Source organism: Cebidichthys violaceus, unplaced genomic scaffold (assembly GCF_023349555.1).
Source record: "Cebidichthys violaceus isolate CVI_PGR_0920_01 unplaced genomic scaffold, fCebVio1.0.p SCAF_1, whole genome shotgun sequence".
Lineage (NCBI taxonomy): Eukaryota > Metazoa > Chordata > Actinopteri > Perciformes > Stichaeidae > Cebidichthys > Cebidichthys violaceus.
The window spans coordinates 25,160,667-25,179,889 of record NW_027176262.1 but is presented as its reverse complement, the minus strand read 5'-3'; the positions used below and the strand labels follow the sequence as shown (position 1 = coordinate 25,179,889).

Genomic DNA, 19,223 nt, shown 5'->3' with positions numbered 1-19,223 from the left:
TGAAAGCTGCAGTTACTTTGCAGATGAAGAGTTGACATTATTAGTTTATAAAATACAGTTTGTTGCAATAATCAGGCATTTATCAAAAAGTAATGCGTTATAATTTGTATTTGATCCGCGTCATGGTGGCTCAACGTGGATTCATTCGTCACATAACTTCACTACTTATTTTAAACCAAACCAGTCTTTTGGTGAACACTCGTGTTGCTGGACATTTGGTAACTTCATGAGATCTCATATGAACCGTTGATGAGGACACGTTGCAACAGTAGATAAAATTAGCTCCACCTCCATCAGCTACATTAAAATTGAGGTTTCTACACACACACACACACACACACACACACACACACACACACACACACACACACACACACACACACACACAAGCTCACGGGGGAGGACGTCAACTTCTGCTCCACTTTGTGTGAATAGATGGAAATCAGTCACAAGTATCTCTGTGCCCCATTGTGTGCTCGGAAGTCTTTGTTCGAGCATCTGTTGCCCAAACATTCTCCTCAGTGTCACTCACTCTAAATTGGTCTGTTCAGACGAGTTGCAACAAAACTCACACACACACACACACACACACACAGAGGGGAGGGCTGGGAGATTCCCTGAACGCAAGTAAGAGAAAGAATTAATCTTTGTCCCTTTTGTGCGTCAATGAGACGCAGATGATCGTAAAGGCTCGAGAAGCAGTGGCAGCGATTTAGAGTGACGCTCGTGGGAACGCGCCGCTGAAAAGCAACATTTGCGTCGCTTCGTCTTGTTAACCACAAAGATGTCCTCACGCTTACAAAGATGTCCTCATGCTTACAAAGATGTCCTCACGCTTACAGCACGCACAAGGAGTCCGACTCCTGCCACTTGATTTAAATCATTTATTGCAGTTTGGACTTAAAGAGTAGAAGAGAGAACTGAGCGAGTCAGAAGAAGAATTAAGTTTCCACTAAAATCAATGAAATCTGAGAAGAGTTGAACTCTGAAAGCTACACTTCTGATGTTCCTGCATCCTCTCATATTCTGGATGTTCCTCTACATCATACAGAGAAATTCTGTCTCTACAGAGAGTTTAGCTGCCTTTAACGGCAGCGCTGAGTCAGGGTTCTGATCATCTCCCTCAGAGTCAAAGACAACTGAATGAAAACGTAAGAGCTGAGGATCATTGTATTGTAGAGAGGAGAGTGAGCAGAGGGGGACTGACGTTAAGACAGACACTCTGTGCTGTTGATGTGGATCAGTGTTGGATTTTATTCTTTGTGTAGTTGTGTTGAATGCTATTTTGCTGGAGTTTGATTCAGTTATTTTATATAGAATGACCTAATCTACAGGAAAACATCTGCAAACATCCTTGATTTAATCACATAACGACACTCTTCCTGTGCAACGTACAACAGAATGAGACAACGGTGCAATGAGACACAAGACAGCCGAGCGCTCACTTTTCAAAGACTTTTATTTTGAAATAAAAGGGGACAATATATTAAGATAAAGAGCTAGGATATCAACATAACCCATGGAATGTAAACAATAAATGCACTTAAATTATGTAAAAAAAACAACAACGTATCAAACACCACAATATAGGTTTTAAATAAGGCTTTAAGTTAACAAAAGTTACAAAAGAACGGCTTGCTGCCGGGTCCAGCTAACAATAAGCTACGGCGACGAGAAGCGTCTCCGGACTCCTCGAGGCGGTCAGGGTTGACTTCACGACGGGAAACGAGCAATGCCGATCTGACCCGGCTTCATTAGAACCCGCTTGATTTAACCCGCCACTCGTAGAGCTCTCGAGCTAGCTAGCGTGCAACGGAGGTCGACCTACAAACACATCGTCATCGAGGCGACTCCGAGAGATAAACTCACTATAAACAAAGGTCAACAGCGACCACAACGCAGCGATACAGAACTTTCTAACATTAACATTTCATTTGATAGCTGTGTAGCTGCCGACCGTTACGCGTTTTATCGGCCGCTGTGGTGAAGCCCTCTTTCCCAACAAAGAGGTTCTTACAGTCAGAGGTGTGAGGCTTCACGGAGAGGAGAGCAGACTCGCCTGATGCTCACAGCGACAGCAGACGCCGTTGCTCTTGCTGTCGGTGTGAGAACCCAGCAAGTCCTGATTTCTGCCAGGCCTATCAGCCAATAAGGCAACATACGTACATACAGAATGCCAAAAATGTTTCTCTTCCTCCTCTTCTCCCTCCTCTCCGCGAGCCTTCTTAAAGCTACTGGATAGCGTACAAACCAAGCAGATGGACTTCATGAATGCATCAGTAAAGCATCACTTCTCTGGTATTATAAAACACAATGCATAAAACACAACCACAAGTCAAACAATGCATCATACAAGAAAAGCAATAAATACGTCTCTGAAAGTGTTAAGCTATACTCCCAACACGGTCGTGGTTAAAGACTAGGCTAGGCGTTACAGTACTAGCAGGTTAGGGGAGGCTAACATCAACTTTGGTAACTAGAGTCAGTGGGTCGTCTACTAAAGGCAGTGAAGCTGAATCCTCGCCAGGCAGTAAACATGGCTGACCAATACAATCACGTAGCCACGGCCATACATCCGATCAGGGAATCAATCAGTGGCAGCATACGGTTCTAAGAGGTCGAGTCACACACTTGGAGAGCTACTATGACTGAAGTGCTGCAGGCTGGCGTCCCTATACACTGTAAGGAGGACAAATGAGATTAAAAAACAACATGGCTATAGTGAAGAAGAGTGGAGAGCACACCAGGAGCAAACAGCATTCATCTTAAACATCCTTCTTAAATCAGGGTAGAGGGAAGTTCTCACCCAGCAGGAGTAGCATGTGGGCTAACATATCGAGCTATGTGAAGTACCCTCAAAGTATTCTCTAAACAATGGGTATACAACAGTATACAGCAGTAACAATGGCATAAAAGATAACTTCATAGAAACAACAATAAAACAAAAAAGAAAGAAAAAAGAAGTCAGCTAAAACTGGACAAACACTGAGCAGCGCTACGACTGCTTGGATGAGGAATGCAATATGCACAAAGTTCAGTACGTTTACCGGGCTAGACTCAGGGAGGAGCTGAACACCTAATGTTTGAACCCGACATCCTCGTCACATTGAATAAAACAATTGGACTGTCTACCCCCCGATGAAATCCAGCCCTACAGTAAAACCCTTCACTCGTCTGTGACAGACAGCCGGCTGAAGATGGGGAGGCGTCGGCCCTCGAAGCTCGGCGACTCTGTGCCGCTGGAGGAAGAGCTGAGGGAGCAGGAGGAGGTGTAGCCTTCCTCGGAGAGGGAGTCCGCCGACGAGCAGCGCTGGAGGCCGGCCAGGCCGTTCAGGGAGACCGGCGGCTGCTGGGGGAGGTGGTACGCGAGGTTCGGGTTTTTGGAGGCGAAAGCCGAGGCGGGACACCTGCTGCCGACAGAATCGTTCACTGCGTAGAATCGCAGAGCCAAATCGCCGGCGTCCGAAGCCAGGTCGGGCATCCTGGAGAAAGGGTAGGGGCAATGCTTCAGGGCCCCCGGCTCAGGGAAGAGAGGTGAGAGGAGCTCCGGGCTCCCTGTGGAGGACGGAGGAGGGGAGACGGAGGAGGCCCGTGTGAAGAGGAGGGAGGACGGCTGCGACTCCTCAACTGGTTGGAAAGTCTGCAGAGAGGAGGAGAACCCTGCGAAGCTGAGGCTGTGACGCAGCAGAGGAGGCCTCATCTTCTGCTTCTGTGGAGGTGCGCCGGCGTTGCCGTCGAGGATCTCGTCGGCGTTGTGGATGAAGTGGCAGCGGGCCCCGTACGGGCAGAAGCCTATCGTGTGGAAAGTGCGGCACGGCTCCGTCTTGTACTTGGGGTGCCTGCTGAGGCCTCTCATCTCGTCCATGCCGTGGGCGAACTGGCACTTGGCGCCGTACTTGCAGGTCCCGCTCTCCTCGTAGGTGCGGCAGAGTTCGGTCTTGTACCGGGTGGAGATGTGAGGCGAGGGGGCCAGGGGTCTGGAGGCCAAGGGGGAGGCGATGGAGGAGAGGGAGGCGTTGCTGAGGGAGAAGCCCGGCGGCGGGAGCAGCAGTTTTGGGGACAGGTTAGCCATCTGGTCCTCTCTGACGTTGCCCTCGATCATGCTGACCGAGCGGTCGACCCTGAAGGGGATGTGGCTGAGGGTGGAGCGGGGAAGCTGACTTTCCCCGCTCCACCCCTGGCTGGAGGCCACGTTGAGCCCCCAGACGGCCGCTCCGTCGGTCACCTCAGAGCTGCTGCCGCCGCCGCTGTTGTTGAACTTGGAGTTGGGGAGGGTCACGGGGCACAGAGAATGGCGACGCTGGAAGCCCAGGACTCTCTGACCGTGCTGCTGCCGCTGCGGCTGCGAGCCGGTGGACGAGCCATCTGTCGCCTCCAGGCCACGGAAATTCTGTCACACAAAAGGAGAGAGGAGAAGAATAGATGTGAGCTTTCTGCATTCCTGGAGCACTGGAGCGAGACTGGCTAGGCCAAGTCGAGCTGAAAGGAGATTTTACAGCTTTAATGTTGAGACGGCAGTAAATCATAACAGGTTCATTTTCAGTTCCATGGAATAAAAAGAGAACGATTTTAAACAGATACACTTGTTGAATCTGGGCTTAACTGGACTGCAGAGTAGCATGCAGGAAGACAAACACATCAATCTCCATGAAGCATTTCATTGTGTTGTAGTTTACAACGTTATTGTTGTTTGTTCTCTACAGATAATGAAAGAAAACCACAAAAACATAAATATTAAAACTTTTCTTGTGGTTTCAAACTTGTTGTTTAGCAAAACCTATTAAAACTAATCGAGAATTCAAACAGAATCCAAGAATTCAACTTTCTTTCAACTTGTGATGAATGCAGTAATTTAAAGACGTTTACCGACTGAAAACAATGAAATGACTGATTCCATTATTATAATGAGGCCATGAGTTACATGCAGATAAAAACAGTTAATCAGGTCTTAGTTCATGCACTTCATTATGTTTGAGAAGTGAGAGCCATCACATGTTGGCAGTTGAGTATAAACGGTTGAAGTTCTCACCTTGAAGAACTCCTCATCCAGTTCCAGGAAAGGCGTTAGGAAGTCGGAGGGCATGGTTGGCTCCGCCGTCCTCGGCGAGTGAAGGAGCTTGATGTCTGGTCCCACAGTGGAGGAGGGCTGGGGAGGACAACAAGGTTCTGGTCTCTGTGGAGCGGAGACGGCAGTTTGGCCCTTTTTTGGGGAAGGGAAGGGGAGAGGAATGAAGGAGTCGTCAGGTCCGCTGAGAAGGAGACAGAGAGCAACGTGACCCCCTCGGAGGAAAGTTCCTCGGCCATCTGTTGGAATCTGCTTAAATAGTTGGGGAAACCCACCAGTACACCCCCCCCCCCCACCCACCCCCACCCCCCCGCCTGTGTTCCTCAGGGGGCAGGGCAGGGAGTGTGTGTTAATGTGTGTGTGCTGGGGGGGGGATGGGCTCCTGCATTGTAATGGTGTGCTGGGGGGCAGGGTGGGCACAGAAAGAAGAGGAGGGAGTTGAATGAAGCCACTTTTCTACCCATTCATTACCAAATCCTTCAAGATGCATTCTTCTTCTTCTTCTTCTTCTTCTTCTTCTTCTTCTTCTTCTTTATAAGAAGAAGAAGTTCAGGATCGATACAGCTAAGGAGATAATGACTAGTGCTGCACATACCACAACACATCTAACGTCATTAGTGGAGTAAACATATGCAGCACAGTGGTTCAAATTAGTCACAACTCTACTTTACATGTACAGATTAAACGTTAAACCCTGATTCAGTGAGGGAACAAACAGGCTGCTAGAAGAACTGCAACTTGATCAACACAGTTGATAAAAGATTCCTGAGGCAAGACACTACAAGCTAAACCTCGAGTTCCATATCTTGTCTCCTTTCAGACCAAACATCCAGAACATCTGCTGCAGTGTTTATTTCACTACTTTGTCTTTTTCTCCTAAATTCACCAAAGGTTAGCATAAGATAATGCCTCATATGCATATTGAAGCATTTCATTTAATGTAAGTGATGCACATATTCAATGTCTTCTAAATGTAGTTACATTACATATCATGGCTGTTTTCTCAGAGTTCTCCACTTCATTAGCACACACATACACCAAACTCCACACCTTCATTCCTCTCTATATGATGAAGGTTTCTACTGAAGGGTTTGTTCATAAATCATTCATAACCTGATTTATACAACATTCTAGTCACAAAAAAATGGCGAGAATGGATTTTTTTAAAAGCTTGTTCACCGTATTGTTTGATTTGTGGAATGATAAAAAGAGATTCTCTCTAATGTCATCAAAATGAATCAAGAATGTTGAACTTGACTCTATCATGGTGACCATATTCACCTCTAGTCTCTCCTTCCATCTCAAGAAACCAGCTAGCTGTAGTCTAACTGGACGCTTCGAGGTTTCTGCAATAAACAGCAGTGTTAATATTCTGTTCAGGCCATGTTGTTGACGCTTTATTCAGTCTCTACTCGATGGAAAAGTGTAATCCTGACCCATGGTATCAGTGCTACTCCAACAGCACACAAGCTGAATGCATAGTTGTGTGTGTGGAGTTCGTCTTCATCACATCCGTTATCTGCTGGAGTTCGTCTTCATCACATCCGTTATCTGCTGGAGTTCGTCTTCATCACATCCGTTATCTGCTGGAGTTCGTCTTCATCACATCCGTTATCTGCTGGAGTTCGTCTTCATCACATCAGTTATCTGCTCACACTCTCGTTGATTGTCAACTCACAGGTGTAGACGGAGCGTGAATGTGTCAGACTGAGGTCTGATGGAGGCGTACCACACCCGGCTGTGTGTGAAGAGCTCTAGTTAGAGGTACTTAGAGGTACTAAGAGGTACAATATGTATTGTGTGTGTAAAATGTGTTGTAGGTCCCACACAAGGTCCCACAAGGACACAAAGCACAACATAACCAAGTCTTTCTTTCTGTTAACATTTACTTACATATGATGTTGTTCATACTTCTGTCATTCCCACAATGTTTATATGTTTTACAGTGAAAAAGTACAAATTATAGTAAAGTAGAAAACATGAAGAAAATACTGACATTACACAGAAGGAAGAGGTTTAGAAGAGCTTTCCAGACTACATGAATGAACACGTCACTGCTTCATACCTCACATCCATGCTCCCATGTGTGTGAGGGAAGAACAAGTCCTCACATGTGGGTCAGTGGTGATCCATCCACTGCCTCGTCACCTCTTCATCGTCACGGTTTCCCATTTCAAAGCTTGTTGTTGTGTTCAAATGCAAATGCAGGTCAGCGAGGATGGTTCAACGCCGGCAGGGTGGAGAAGTGTTGAGACCAAACTGGTTTCAATGGTGTGAACCTGAGATTTCCAACTCGGGTCCACGGTTGTGCTCCCAGCCACAACAACTCAAAGGAGTCGCCTGTTGGAGACTTGTAGATCTGTCAGTAAAGTAGACTGTGAAGTCTGTCAAAGTGAAGAGAAGGGATCCTTCAGCTGCCGATTGTCTTATTTAAACCCTCTCAGTGTTGACTGTCTGCTGTCAAACAACCGCTTAGTGATGTTCAAATGCAAAAACCCTTATTTGCGCACTTACACACACTAACATCTGGCTTTTGTCTTCAATGAAAAGGTTACAATCAACATTCATTCTGCTGGACGAATGGCTCTGACGAATGATGAATAGCTATATATTTGTTGTTTTTGTCAGTCGACTTCACCGTTCACCTTGGTGACAGGAAGCGTCACCACTGTATGCAATGTGTTATTGTTTGCACATTGAAACAGAGTGAGGAAGAGGAGGTTGTTCTTCATTTGAACCAGGAGCAGATGAGATCTTGTGGATGTTGTTTTCACATTTGTAAAGTACGCTGTCATCGGCGTAACAGGAAATGCAACTCTAGGGACATATTTATGGAAGTTGAACGAATGAAGAAGTAAATCGACGGTTTGATGTTTGGATTGTTTGAGGCTGCGGAGACAAACTGTAAAACATGCAACAGACGCTTCTTATCACAACGCCTCACTGATACGTTACTGCGGTGTGTGAGTGCGTGTGTGTGTGTGTGTGTGTGTGTTAAATAACTGTAATCCGTGTGGTTTCCTCCCTGTGGTCGGTTGGTTTGGTAACAGACGGACTGTCGTTATGTCTCTCTACCTTTTCTGTACTTGAGTCTACCTCGTTCCCTTTCTTTACCGTCTCCCCTCTTCAACGCATTTCTTTCTTTCCACACTTCATATATCATCGCATTTCAAATATCACCCCATCTTTCCGTGTGTTCTTGTAATTTTTCTGATCGATCATGCAAATCATTCAGTTACCTCTCTGTCTCTCTCTCTGTCTCTGTCTCTCTGTCTCTGTCTCTGTCTCTCTGTCTCTGTCTCTCTCTCTCTCTCTCTCTCTCTCTCTCTCTCTCTCTCTCTCTCTCTCTCTGTCTCTGTCTCTCTCACTCTCTGTCTCTCTCTCTGTCTCTGTCTCTGTCTCTCTGTCTCTGTCTCTCTCTCTCTCTCTCTCTCTCTCTCTGTCTCTCTCTCTCTCTCTCTCTCTCTCTCTCTCTCTCTCTCTCTCTGTCTCTGTCTCTCTCTCTCTCTCTCTGTGTTGTTGTGGTCGGATCTAGTGACACAGCAACTGCTCTTACATGACCATCATAACTGTCTGTGGCTGTGTGTGTGTGTGTGTGTGTGTGTGTGTGTGTGTGTGTGTTCTGAATGCACCGTATACAAGTCAAAAGAATGAACGTAGAAGCTGAATAATATCGGCACGTCCTACATGTCTTGATTAGAAAATGATATTCTGAATGAGGCCTAATTCAGAATACTGAATACTCTGAATAATAGAGGAATATTAGTGTGTATGTAAACGTAGTCAATGCACTTTGGAAGAAGACAAAACCACTCTGCTTCTACAGATGATGAGCCACGCTCATTTTTTCTGGCAAATTCATTTTAGTTCTTCCTGCATCTCTGTGTAGATGGTGAAAGGAAGGCCTTCGTAGTAGAGCTCTGATCAGGGTTAGGACTGACACCAACACCAACATGTTTTATGTCCACGTCGTCACATGATGATGGTGGTTCATGTTGTTGAAATGTCACACGGTGTGTCGGTTAGCGGTGGTTTGGGTGGAGACGAGGGAGGAGCCGGGTTCATAGAGGCTGGTACGACGCAGTAACACAGCGTTGGGTACAAGAATTATACAAGTACACAAATATGAGACGTAATATCTGAACAGACGGTTTGTTTACCAAAAACTAAAAAAATCCAAACGGCCACAAATGAGAACGTGAGGAAGACTTTTAAGTTGACTTGACTGCTAACCGGAGGTCCTCCAGCAGCGGGGGGAGGGCGAGGCGAGAGCCACTGTGGATTTAATCCAAGAAATAAACTGAAAACACACACACACCCTGTGCCTTCTTAGTCCTCTCATGCTGGACTGAGGACAGAGGGACGCCACAGGGGACAGGGGACGCCACCGTTCACGACAGGATGAGGCCCGGCTAGCTGGTTAGCATGCTTATCCTACACATTCTGTTCTTGATGTTCGTTCATCTTTTGAATGTTTTAAACTGAAGCTCTGGTCTCATCTTGCACACTGCACCATCATGCATTATTTGCAATCATGCAGAAGATGAGAACTTCCCCCAAATCATTCAGAAAAGAGAGGAAGGGACATGAAAACATAAACTAAAACTAAGACAAAACACACGGTGTAAGTGTACAGCTACACTTATTTAGGCTGTGAAGTTAATAAAGTAATAATGAAAATAACATTACTGTGTAACATACTGCAGACTTCTCTCTCACACACTCACACTCACTCACACACACACACACACACACACACACACACACACACACACACACACACACACACACACACACACACACACACTCACACTCACTCACACACTCACACACTCTCTCACCCCGGCGTGGTAGTCGGCCCCCTGTCTGAGCCCGTCTTGGCCTCTTTGTTGAGGCCAGCAGGACAAGAGCTCCATTGTCCAGAAGCTTCTCCATATGTCCCCGTACTCACCACAGTGAAGCGTTCTGGACAATACCGGCACACAGGATCGGATCCAACTGTCCTCCGTGGCTTAATCAAGGCCGTGAGCTCTGCACCGCATCCACTGCACGTTTCAACAAACGGGATCATTTGATGGTACTGTATGTTTATGACGTGGCCCTCAAGTTTGAGTTATGTATTTATTTATTGGTTTATTTGGTAGGGACGGTGCATGTGGATTAAAACATCACTGTAAATGAACCAGAGTTAGTAAGTTATTAATAATGTATTCTTCATAAGCATGCAGAAACAGTCATACAAGAAGAGATAGTATTAATATAAGTAGAAACATCATTCAGGACATCCTTATGCTACATTGTAAAGTACTAAGACATGCCACACAGAGGCTAGTAAAACATATGATACGCAAATAAATGAGAGACACTTATGTTTACAGAAGCATGGACTGAAGACCAAACTGTGCTGCAGGTAGAAGAGGGAGGTCTGGCAGCTATGAGACAGACAACAAAGCGTGCTGTTGAACTGGTCAGTATGAACACAATGTCCTGTGAGCTTCTACCTCTGGACCCGAAGACGTGAACCGTGCAGATGGTTATCGTTTTACCTTTTGACGTTTTGAACTCAAAAGCAACATGTTTTTATCCTGCTTATTCAGTCTGCATCCTAAAAAAAGCCAGTTGGACATGAAAGATCAAGCGGGACAGTTGAGATCAGGAAAGGCGCGCGTTGCTCTTCAAACCTTTAATTGCTCCGAGTGCATCTGCTTACCGTTCCACATGAGCTGTTCACTTACTGAATAAAACCAATCGGTGCACGTCCCATTCATCACATTACATTACATTCATCGCCACCTCCGGCCCACCTGCCCATTGTCATGGACGTCGGCTCTTTTAGGTCATTTCCATGGTAAGTGCCCCCGTTTGCAGAGCCGCAGCCCACCGTTGTAACCCGCTGTGTTTGTTTGTTGTGCCGGTTCTCAGCTCCCACTTCTCTTCCTCCATTGATATGAATGAGGGCGTCGTTTCAGGCCTCGTTTCCTCCACCTCATCCAGTGTGTGTGTGTGTGTGTGTGTGTGGACATTGTGCTGTAGTATTGAGCTGACACCATGGCCACATACGACCAAATAAAGATAATTTTTTTGGCATTTCTGCATTTATTAGATGTCGGGATAGACAGAGGTATTAAATGCATCAGGGGGCTTTTCAGTTCAACGTATTCTCATCCAACGGCTCGTAGGATATCGTACGAGTCAATTTCAGCTTCTTACATGATACGGTCTTCACAAAATGAACTTCTGTTTTAACAGGAAACTACTCAGTTAGGTTTATGCACCAAAACTACTCGGTTAGGTTTAGGAAAAGATCATCATCACATTGTGTTTATGGCTCTGCAGCTGCTAACGGGCCACAAATACACTGGATGCTTCGGTTTCCAACACAAGAGAGGATGCGGCCCTCGAGTTGGTAGAACTTTCCCCCGTCGCTCCACTCGTTCCCCACAGTGTTCCTCACAGTGTTCCCCACAGTGTTCCCCACAGTGTTCCCCACAGTGTTCCTCACAGTGTTCCTCACAGTGTTCCCCACAGTGTTCCTCACAGTGTTCCTCACAGTGTTCCCCACAGTGTTCCCCACAGTGTTCCCCACAGTGTTCCTCACAGTGTTCCTCACAGTGTTCCCCACAGTGTTCCCCACAGTGTTCCTCACAGTGTTCCTCACTCAGCTCCAGTAGTAACAGCAGCAGTAACTGGTGACGTAGCACAAAGCACAAGTGCTGCTGCTGTTACCTGCAGCATACCTGAGTTTAGGGTGGCTGTTAAACTGCTGATTAGAGTTACGTTTCAGGTATCCTGGTTTACAATTTCATGACTAATAATTATAATAATAACACCGTTTTGAATAGTCCGAAGCTAATCAACCAACAGTTTATCAAGGGGCTGACTCAGAGATATGACCTTCATTCTGTGCTGGGACACGGTGAGTATTTTGCTCTTTTTGTACCCTGTGAACAAAACGGTCAGCACCACCAGTACTCTGTATACGCCAATGAAGCACAACAGGAACGCAGCAGCTGATTTATGGGTCATTTTCTCAAGTGCCAGGAAATATTTCCAGCCCTGATAGGAGATTTTTAAACGGCCGATTAAAGTGTAAAAATTCTAGAGATTAACGGCGACTACGGTTGAGGAACGATCGTGTCGCCGAAGCCGAGAGATGAATGGTGACCACGGGCGGTTAGGGACTGTTATACAGAGGTGGATAAATCACCCGGTGAGGTCGCACAAACAGCCGCGTCACGAAACAAGCTGTGAAGGAAGATATCTCACTTTGTTCTTTGGCCTCGCTCCATCCATCGAGCCAGCGTCCTCTCTTCTAACAGCACCTCTACCCCTAAAGAACACGCTCTGCTGTGTGCTACAGTGAAACCATCAGGTCTCTGTCTGCAGATCCACACTCTGGATCTGGTTCTGGATTTGTGTGTTTAGAACAAGTTGTAAAAACGGAATCCAGGTGAGGAACCACAGGTGAGAGATGACGAGATGATGAATATAGGCCACCAGAAACTCTCGAGTACAGGCGTGTCGCTCCGAGCTCCCCTCATCTGTGGGACTGATAAGCTAAAAAAGAACTTAGTAACTCAACCAACAGACTGTACTACGCCGTCTGAGCCGACTGTTGTTGATGTGACACGTAGAAACATCTGTGTAAGTTCATCTGCTGCGAGCTACAGAAGTCGAGTCAACTGTGTTTTATGTGGCCCAATATCACAACTCACAGGTTTGCCTCAGGGTCTTCTGCTCAGCATGAGCCACCCTCTGTACTCAAGAGGCTCAATTCAGATACAAAAAACCTGCAATAACTGGAAGAAACGTCAGGAGGATCAGCTGAGAGGATCCGTCTCCTTGGAGGGACAGACAGGAAGTAGATGAAGAGAATCAACCAAACGTCATTAAACTACAGGATGATTGTAATCATATAGAGTTTGATAGCTGGATGGCAGTGAGGAGTATCTTACATATGATTGATTGATATCTTACATGGCTTTCTTAAATCACTGTAACTGAACACTGTTACTCAAGTGTTTGATACCCAAGAGAGAGATTTTCACATTCAGGCTCTTGTTGACCGTGACCGTTTATTTCTAGTCATCGAGGTCCACACCCACGCTCCCTTTCCCTCCCTCTGATCCTCCACCAGGCCGTATGGCTCCTTAAATCCTTCAATTGACCAACTGGACTCAACCCCCACTCTGTAACACACCCACACACACACACACGCACACGCACACGCACACACATACACACACACACACACACACACACACACACACGCGCACACACACACACACACTTTTTTTCTTTGGACATTGTTCCAGGAAGCAGGATCGGCCGCTGCTTCCCTTCTCAAGAGTGAACTGAAGAGGGGAAGTCAGGGATTCCTTGTTGGTGGAGAAAGAGGGACGTGTGTGTGTGTGTGTGTGTGTGTGTGTGTGTGTGTGTGTGTGTGTGAGTGTTTGGGGGAGGAGGAGGGTGGTGGGTGAGCAGAGTGTTAAGAGCGTCCACTGGATTATGTTTCGACAAAAGCCTGGACCCCCCGCTGCTGTAATTTTCCCGCCAGTCAGCTTCCTGTTTCCTGGAATCTGGCAACGTGTCACACACACACACACACACACACACACACACACACACACACACACACACACACACACACACGGGCCACTTGGTGCCAGCTGCTCCCTATGATGCAACAGCAGAGGGACCAGCAAGCCCTCGGGGCATCTGGTTAAAAAAGACTTCCTTTCATCTCGTCCCTGGGAATAATCCATACGTTATTTCATCACGTCGCTGAGAAATCGCCTTAAAAAACAGAGAATTTGCAGAATCCCTTTTCACCCTGTGACAATACTAAAAAGATTACTGTCAGTGTTTCTGATGCGCACAGCATGTTCAACACGTGGTCTGTTATTTAAATAGTTGGCTGTGCTGAGAATAAAACCTAGAAGTGAAACACATTCAGATGTTTCCTGTATTTCTTAATAATGTTTTAACAAAACTTTCAAATTACAAAGTCAACAACTCTTTATAATAATATCTATTTATAATAAGAAAGCAAATGTTAATGTGTTTCTTATCAAGCTATCGCTGCCTCTCCCAAATATTACAAGGGAAATAACAAGGTCCCACCAGTGAGGAACAGAAAGATCGCAACATGGCCTCCAGTCTGTCATTGAAATCCGTCGATGAACGAAAAAGTCAAACACGCAGATACAGGTCTACCCTGCTCCACAGCGCCACAGTGAAACGTCAGAGTGAGGGTTTGGAGACGGACGTCTCTGAAGACAATCACCCTAACAACAGGTCCATCGTACTGTAGAACACGTGTGTGACACTGAGCAGGGCCTGCTGAGGATGCTGCACTACAAACACCCGGGTGGACAAATGCCGGCCTCTCCGACACACACACACACACACACACACACACACACACACACACACACACACACACACACACCTCCAATGCCAAACTGTTAACTGCCACAACTGGTGGACGGTTGTTAAGGTGTGTGTGTGCTTGAGACAGACTGGACCTTGTTCACTTCAGACAGCCCCAGTCTGCTGATACAGTGTGAAGTAACGCACACAGACACACACACACACACACACACACACACACACACACACACACACACACACACACACACACACACACACACACACACACACACTCACCGGTCTGGGTGTGAGTCTTAGGAGCTGTTGTATGGTGCTAAATGAGACCAGTCTCCTCAGCAGCTGCTGCTGCTATGTTATTTTAACAGGGGCTGACGAGTGTATGTGTATGTGTATGTGTATGTGTATGTGTGTGTGTGTGTGTGTGTGTGTGTGTGTGTGTTTGTGTGCAGCTTTTGCCCTCAGCTGTCAGTCGCCAACGCTCTTTTGTTTTTGAATGACATCATGTAGTCGGGACAGGTAGCAGGGGGAGGGGCTTATGGTTTATTAGTGGTTTTGTTAATAGAGTGAAAAACATCAGCACACCTGTAAACGCTTGAAGACAGATCAACCTTTACCTTTACTGGAAGAACACACGTCCTGAAGGTTTCAGTGGACTGTCAGTGAACAGGAAGAAGACGTGGAACACGTGGAACACGTGGAACACCTGTGTGTCAGACATGCAGCAGTGTGTTCTGTCACTCTGGTTTGAGTTACAGACGGAACGTCTCGTGAATGCCACGCTGTTTGGAAACAGACGGTGTTGGACTTTCCCCTCCAGAACCATGAAATACATTTCACTTGATTTGATAGAGGGGGGTTTACATGCTGAACTCAATGAAGGCCAGTTAATATCATTTGACTCCAGAACATGTAGAGCATGGTGCTGGTTTGACCCCTGACCTGTGGTTGAACCGTGGTTGAAATCCAGCGCAGTGAAAAGGTCCTAAAAACATGAACATGTTGAGAATGGGGTTCTGGTTTTCATCTGTGATAAAATAAAGTGGCATCGCTCTTGATTTACAGAAAGAACCACATTCATGAAGCAGAACGAGCTCCGGTCTTCCCCCTCTCCGCATTATGCAGAACTCACAGTGGCATTGCAGGAATTTGGGCCGTGGAACAGTATAATATAATAGTAGCAGTATAATAGTATAATATGAGGTCAGAGGGCTTAAAAGTCCTTTTACATTTTGCAACATAGCCTCATTGTCCCGCTCAGTCTCCCATTCATCTGCTGTGATGGAACTCCAAAGAGTGAACACGTCTTTAAAGAGACTAAGCTGAGAGCACCGCTGTCACCTCAGCTGGGACACGCAGTACTCCGCCTCCTGTTGACAGTTTGTTAAAACAATATGTGATGAGTCAGGCTGCCGAGGTATGAACGTCATAAACAGGCTGGTTTTGTTCTGAACTGAACCTCCCTCGACTAACTCCACTGCAGAGGCCTTTGCACACTACGTCTGCTACTTTAACTGAAAAAGCTCTGAAAGCTCCACGTCGGCTGATGGTCAGGAAGAACGGGATCGTAATGGCCGTGTTCCCGATTCAATTGATGTTTCAACGTTTCCAGTCATGAAGCGATGCTGTAGCTCCAGTGTCGGCTGGTGATCTTAAAATGGAATTTCATATTTATAAAAGATGAAAAACAACTTCAGACCTACTGTGCAAGCTTTGTGTGCCTGACGAGCTTTTCAAATGATGGATAAAAAACATGCAGACACACTAACAGGAGGGTTTTGTTCCATGTGGAGTCACAACACATCGGGTCGGTCGTAGGGCATCTTATGATTTCTGCTCGTAACATGCGTACAGCCTTTTCAAGATGAACTTTTAGGTTCACGGTTTAATCGTGGTCTGGGAGGAAATAAATATGATCGTTACATGACAAATAAATCCAAGTTGACTTCTCGTTTCACACGGGGAACCAGCGGCGGCCTCCTGGGTTTGAACACCGATGTTTGTGGGACCATCCTGGTTCCAGGTTACATCCGAATCGATCCCGTGGGATATTTAGCAGTTACAGTGCATTCAGTGGGTAACGCTACGAACCTTGTGTAAAAACAGCCTGCATGACAAAGTAAAGCCATGGCATCCTACCTGCTTTCATCACTTGCTTGTGGCGATGAAGACTAAGAAAGCCAAACACGCTCAGCAGCATTAACAGCCTTCATCAGCCACACGCCTGAGAAATGAGTGTGTTTATGGACGCAGCCATCCAGCCATATCTAACGGAGTCATTACCATAACAAACATTAATTCCCTTTGGAATTCCTGCCCTCTTTTCGTACAATACAAGCCGACAGAGTTAGTGCACCAGTCCGCTGAACTGTTCCCCTTTCCGCCGCTATTGTTCCCGGTTTGTTTTCCACGCCGGGGCCTCCCCCGACCCCATTACTTCACAACGGGTCCAGTCAGAGTCATGGTGTAGTTGTATTGTTACTGGATGGTGGACAGTGAGGCGACTCAAAGAGTCAGGTGTGAGGATTTAACCTGAACCGTCTGATGTGTGGATCAGGAGGTGTGACTGCTCTGGTGTAACCAGCAGGTAATCAGACAACACGTTCAAATGGACCAGCAGGAGGAGGAGGAGGAGGATCCAACAAGCAGCGATCTCTCAGCCACTGGGCCGGGTTTGATGTGATGACAGGGATTAATTCCGCGGTTATTTTCAACCCAAAATAACCTTGTTGCCTAAACCGAACTGAGCTGTTTCCTGTGAGGATGGAAGTTTATTTTGAAAGGGCTGTACGCCTGTAACCAGAGGAAAATGACACGTGTTGCTGACTAAAGTCATTTTAGCTAAGATACCATAACATACCACACCATACCATACTGTACCATACCACACCACACCATAACATACCACACCATACCATACTGTACCATACCACACCACACCATAACATACCACACCATATCATATCATACCACACCATAACATACCAACTGTTGTATGAGGATACGTTGACTGCAGGAACCTGGTTACTGTAAATCCAGGTTCACATGCAGCAGGTCACAAGGTCATAAGGCCTCTGATTCAAAGAGAAGAGAGAGCAACATATTGTTCCATTTCTTTTGTGCGTTGCATCGTGAGATGATGACGTTCTTCAAAAGCGTCAGTTTCAAAATGTCCGGACAGGTCGAAGAACGCCTCAAAGCAATCCGCCCAGTCGTGACATGTGACCCATCTGTTACACTTTGTGTTCGAGGGGACGGTTCAGTTTCTCTTTTGCTCCGTGACGGAAGAGAGGACACACACACCTCTCTAACACAAGCAACGGTGTGTGTGTGTGTGTGTGTGTGTGTGTGTGTGAGAGCTACACGTGTGTCCTGTCAGCAGGTCTGCAGACCAAACACACTGTGACATAATTATGACAGGAAGAGAAACAGGGTCCACAGAGGTGTGTGTGTGTGTGTGTCTCAGTCAGGGGTGGTCTGGTACACTTTCAAATCTCAATGTCAGACATAAAAACAAACACACACACACACACACACACACACACACACACACACACACACACACGCCACCTTGTACACTGTGTCCTTATGTCCTGTGTGAATGTGTTGCCATGCGTCTGCCATTGACCTGAACCAGTGCAACTAACTGAGCAGTGTGTGTGTGTGTGTGTGTGTGTGTGTGTGTGTGTGTGAGTGTGTAGTTGTGTTGATAAACAAGTGAGCTGCTTTGACCGCATCCATTGCTTCACATTGATAATCCGAGCAGTTAACAAGACACAACGGGTGTGACAAGGCTTCCTCAGCATGCGTGGGTGTTTGTGTGTGTGTGTATATGTGTGTGTGTGTGTGTATGTGTGTGTGTGTGTGTGTGTGTGTGTGTGTGGGTGGGGGGTGCGGTTAGCTGTGTGGTATTGTTAGAGCGACGAGGGGTTAACGAACACAGCTGCTGTCAGTTAAAAGAGTACGGCCACAACTCTGCATGTGGTTTACTGTTGACTGTATCAGTGTGTGTGTGTGTGTGTGTGTGTGTGTGTGTGTGTTCCTGTACATGAACATGAACATGCTACGGATCAACTTCACACATCACTGTTTATTAACACTTATAACCTGCAATTGCAGCGTAACGACTTTTTTTTCAGTTTGCATTTGGAACTTTTGCTCAAAACATGAAATCCTGCGATTGGCTGACGGTGGCTCTGGTTTAGAGCTTCATGACCGCTGACTGATGGTCTCTTACTGTCCGTTTAGACTGGAGACCTCACTGCTCGTCTGAAGGCTGCAGTTTGTTCGCCGAGGCCAGAATCGGGTCACACTCTGGACACGACACACAGAGACAGACAATGACTCACGCACTCATTCACACCTACGGGCCATTTAGAGTCATCAATCAAACGCAGCAGCGTGTCTTTGGACCGTGGGAGGAAGCCGGAGAACCTGGAGAGAACCCACGCTGACACGGGGGGGGGGGAGGGGACATGCACACTCCACACAGAAGGGCCGTTTAGCCCCGGGAATCGTACCCCGGGGCCCCTCTTGCTGTGAAGGGACAGTGCTAGGAACTGCTATTTTGAGGAGAGTTGAGAAAGCGAGGGACCGGACCACGTGGTGCGCTCTGTGTGACAGGAAGAGAAAAGAAAAAGGATCAGAAGTTCAGATGGTCCGATGGTCCGAGCCGACGCGTAATGAGTTATGAAGGGCCACACGGGCGGCGCTATGGAATATGCATCCACATGGCCTCTGACCTCCAGCGTAACATCTGACACACCAT

General features: G+C 46.7%; 1 protein-coding gene across 1 annotated transcript; it reads right to left on the bottom strand.

Moving 5' to 3' along the window:
• Window positions 1-1,441: 1,441 nt before the first annotated feature.
• Window positions 1,442-19,223, bottom strand: sb:cb81 (mRNA decay activator protein ZFP36L1-like). Its single transcript, XM_068705189.1, has 5 exons — window positions 19,198-19,223; window positions 18,976-19,067; window positions 18,718-18,769; window positions 5,030-5,249; window positions 1,442-4,390 (listed from the first exon to the last, which is right to left on the bottom strand). Exons 1-5 carry the CDS (start codon window positions 19,221-19,223, stop codon window positions 3,167-3,169), a joined length of 1,614 nt encoding a protein of 537 aa, XP_068561290.1. The 3' UTR covers window positions 1,442-3,166.

What these genes read in the sequence shown, in the direction of transcription:
- sb:cb81 (XM_068705189.1), bottom strand. Translation starts at nt 19,223, where the DNA reads ATGGTGTGTCAGATGTTACGCTGGAG. An exon ending in ACAGCAAGAGGGGCCCCGGG is followed by an intron (nt 18,770 to 18,975) that starts GTACGATTCCCG and finishes TGTCGTGTCCAG; the next exon opens with AGTGTGACCCGATTCTGGCC. An exon ending in CTGCAGCCTTCAGACGAGCA is followed by an intron (nt 5,250 to 18,717) that starts GTGAGGTCTCCA and finishes TCTCCTTCTCAG; the next exon opens with CGGACCTGACGACTCCTTCA.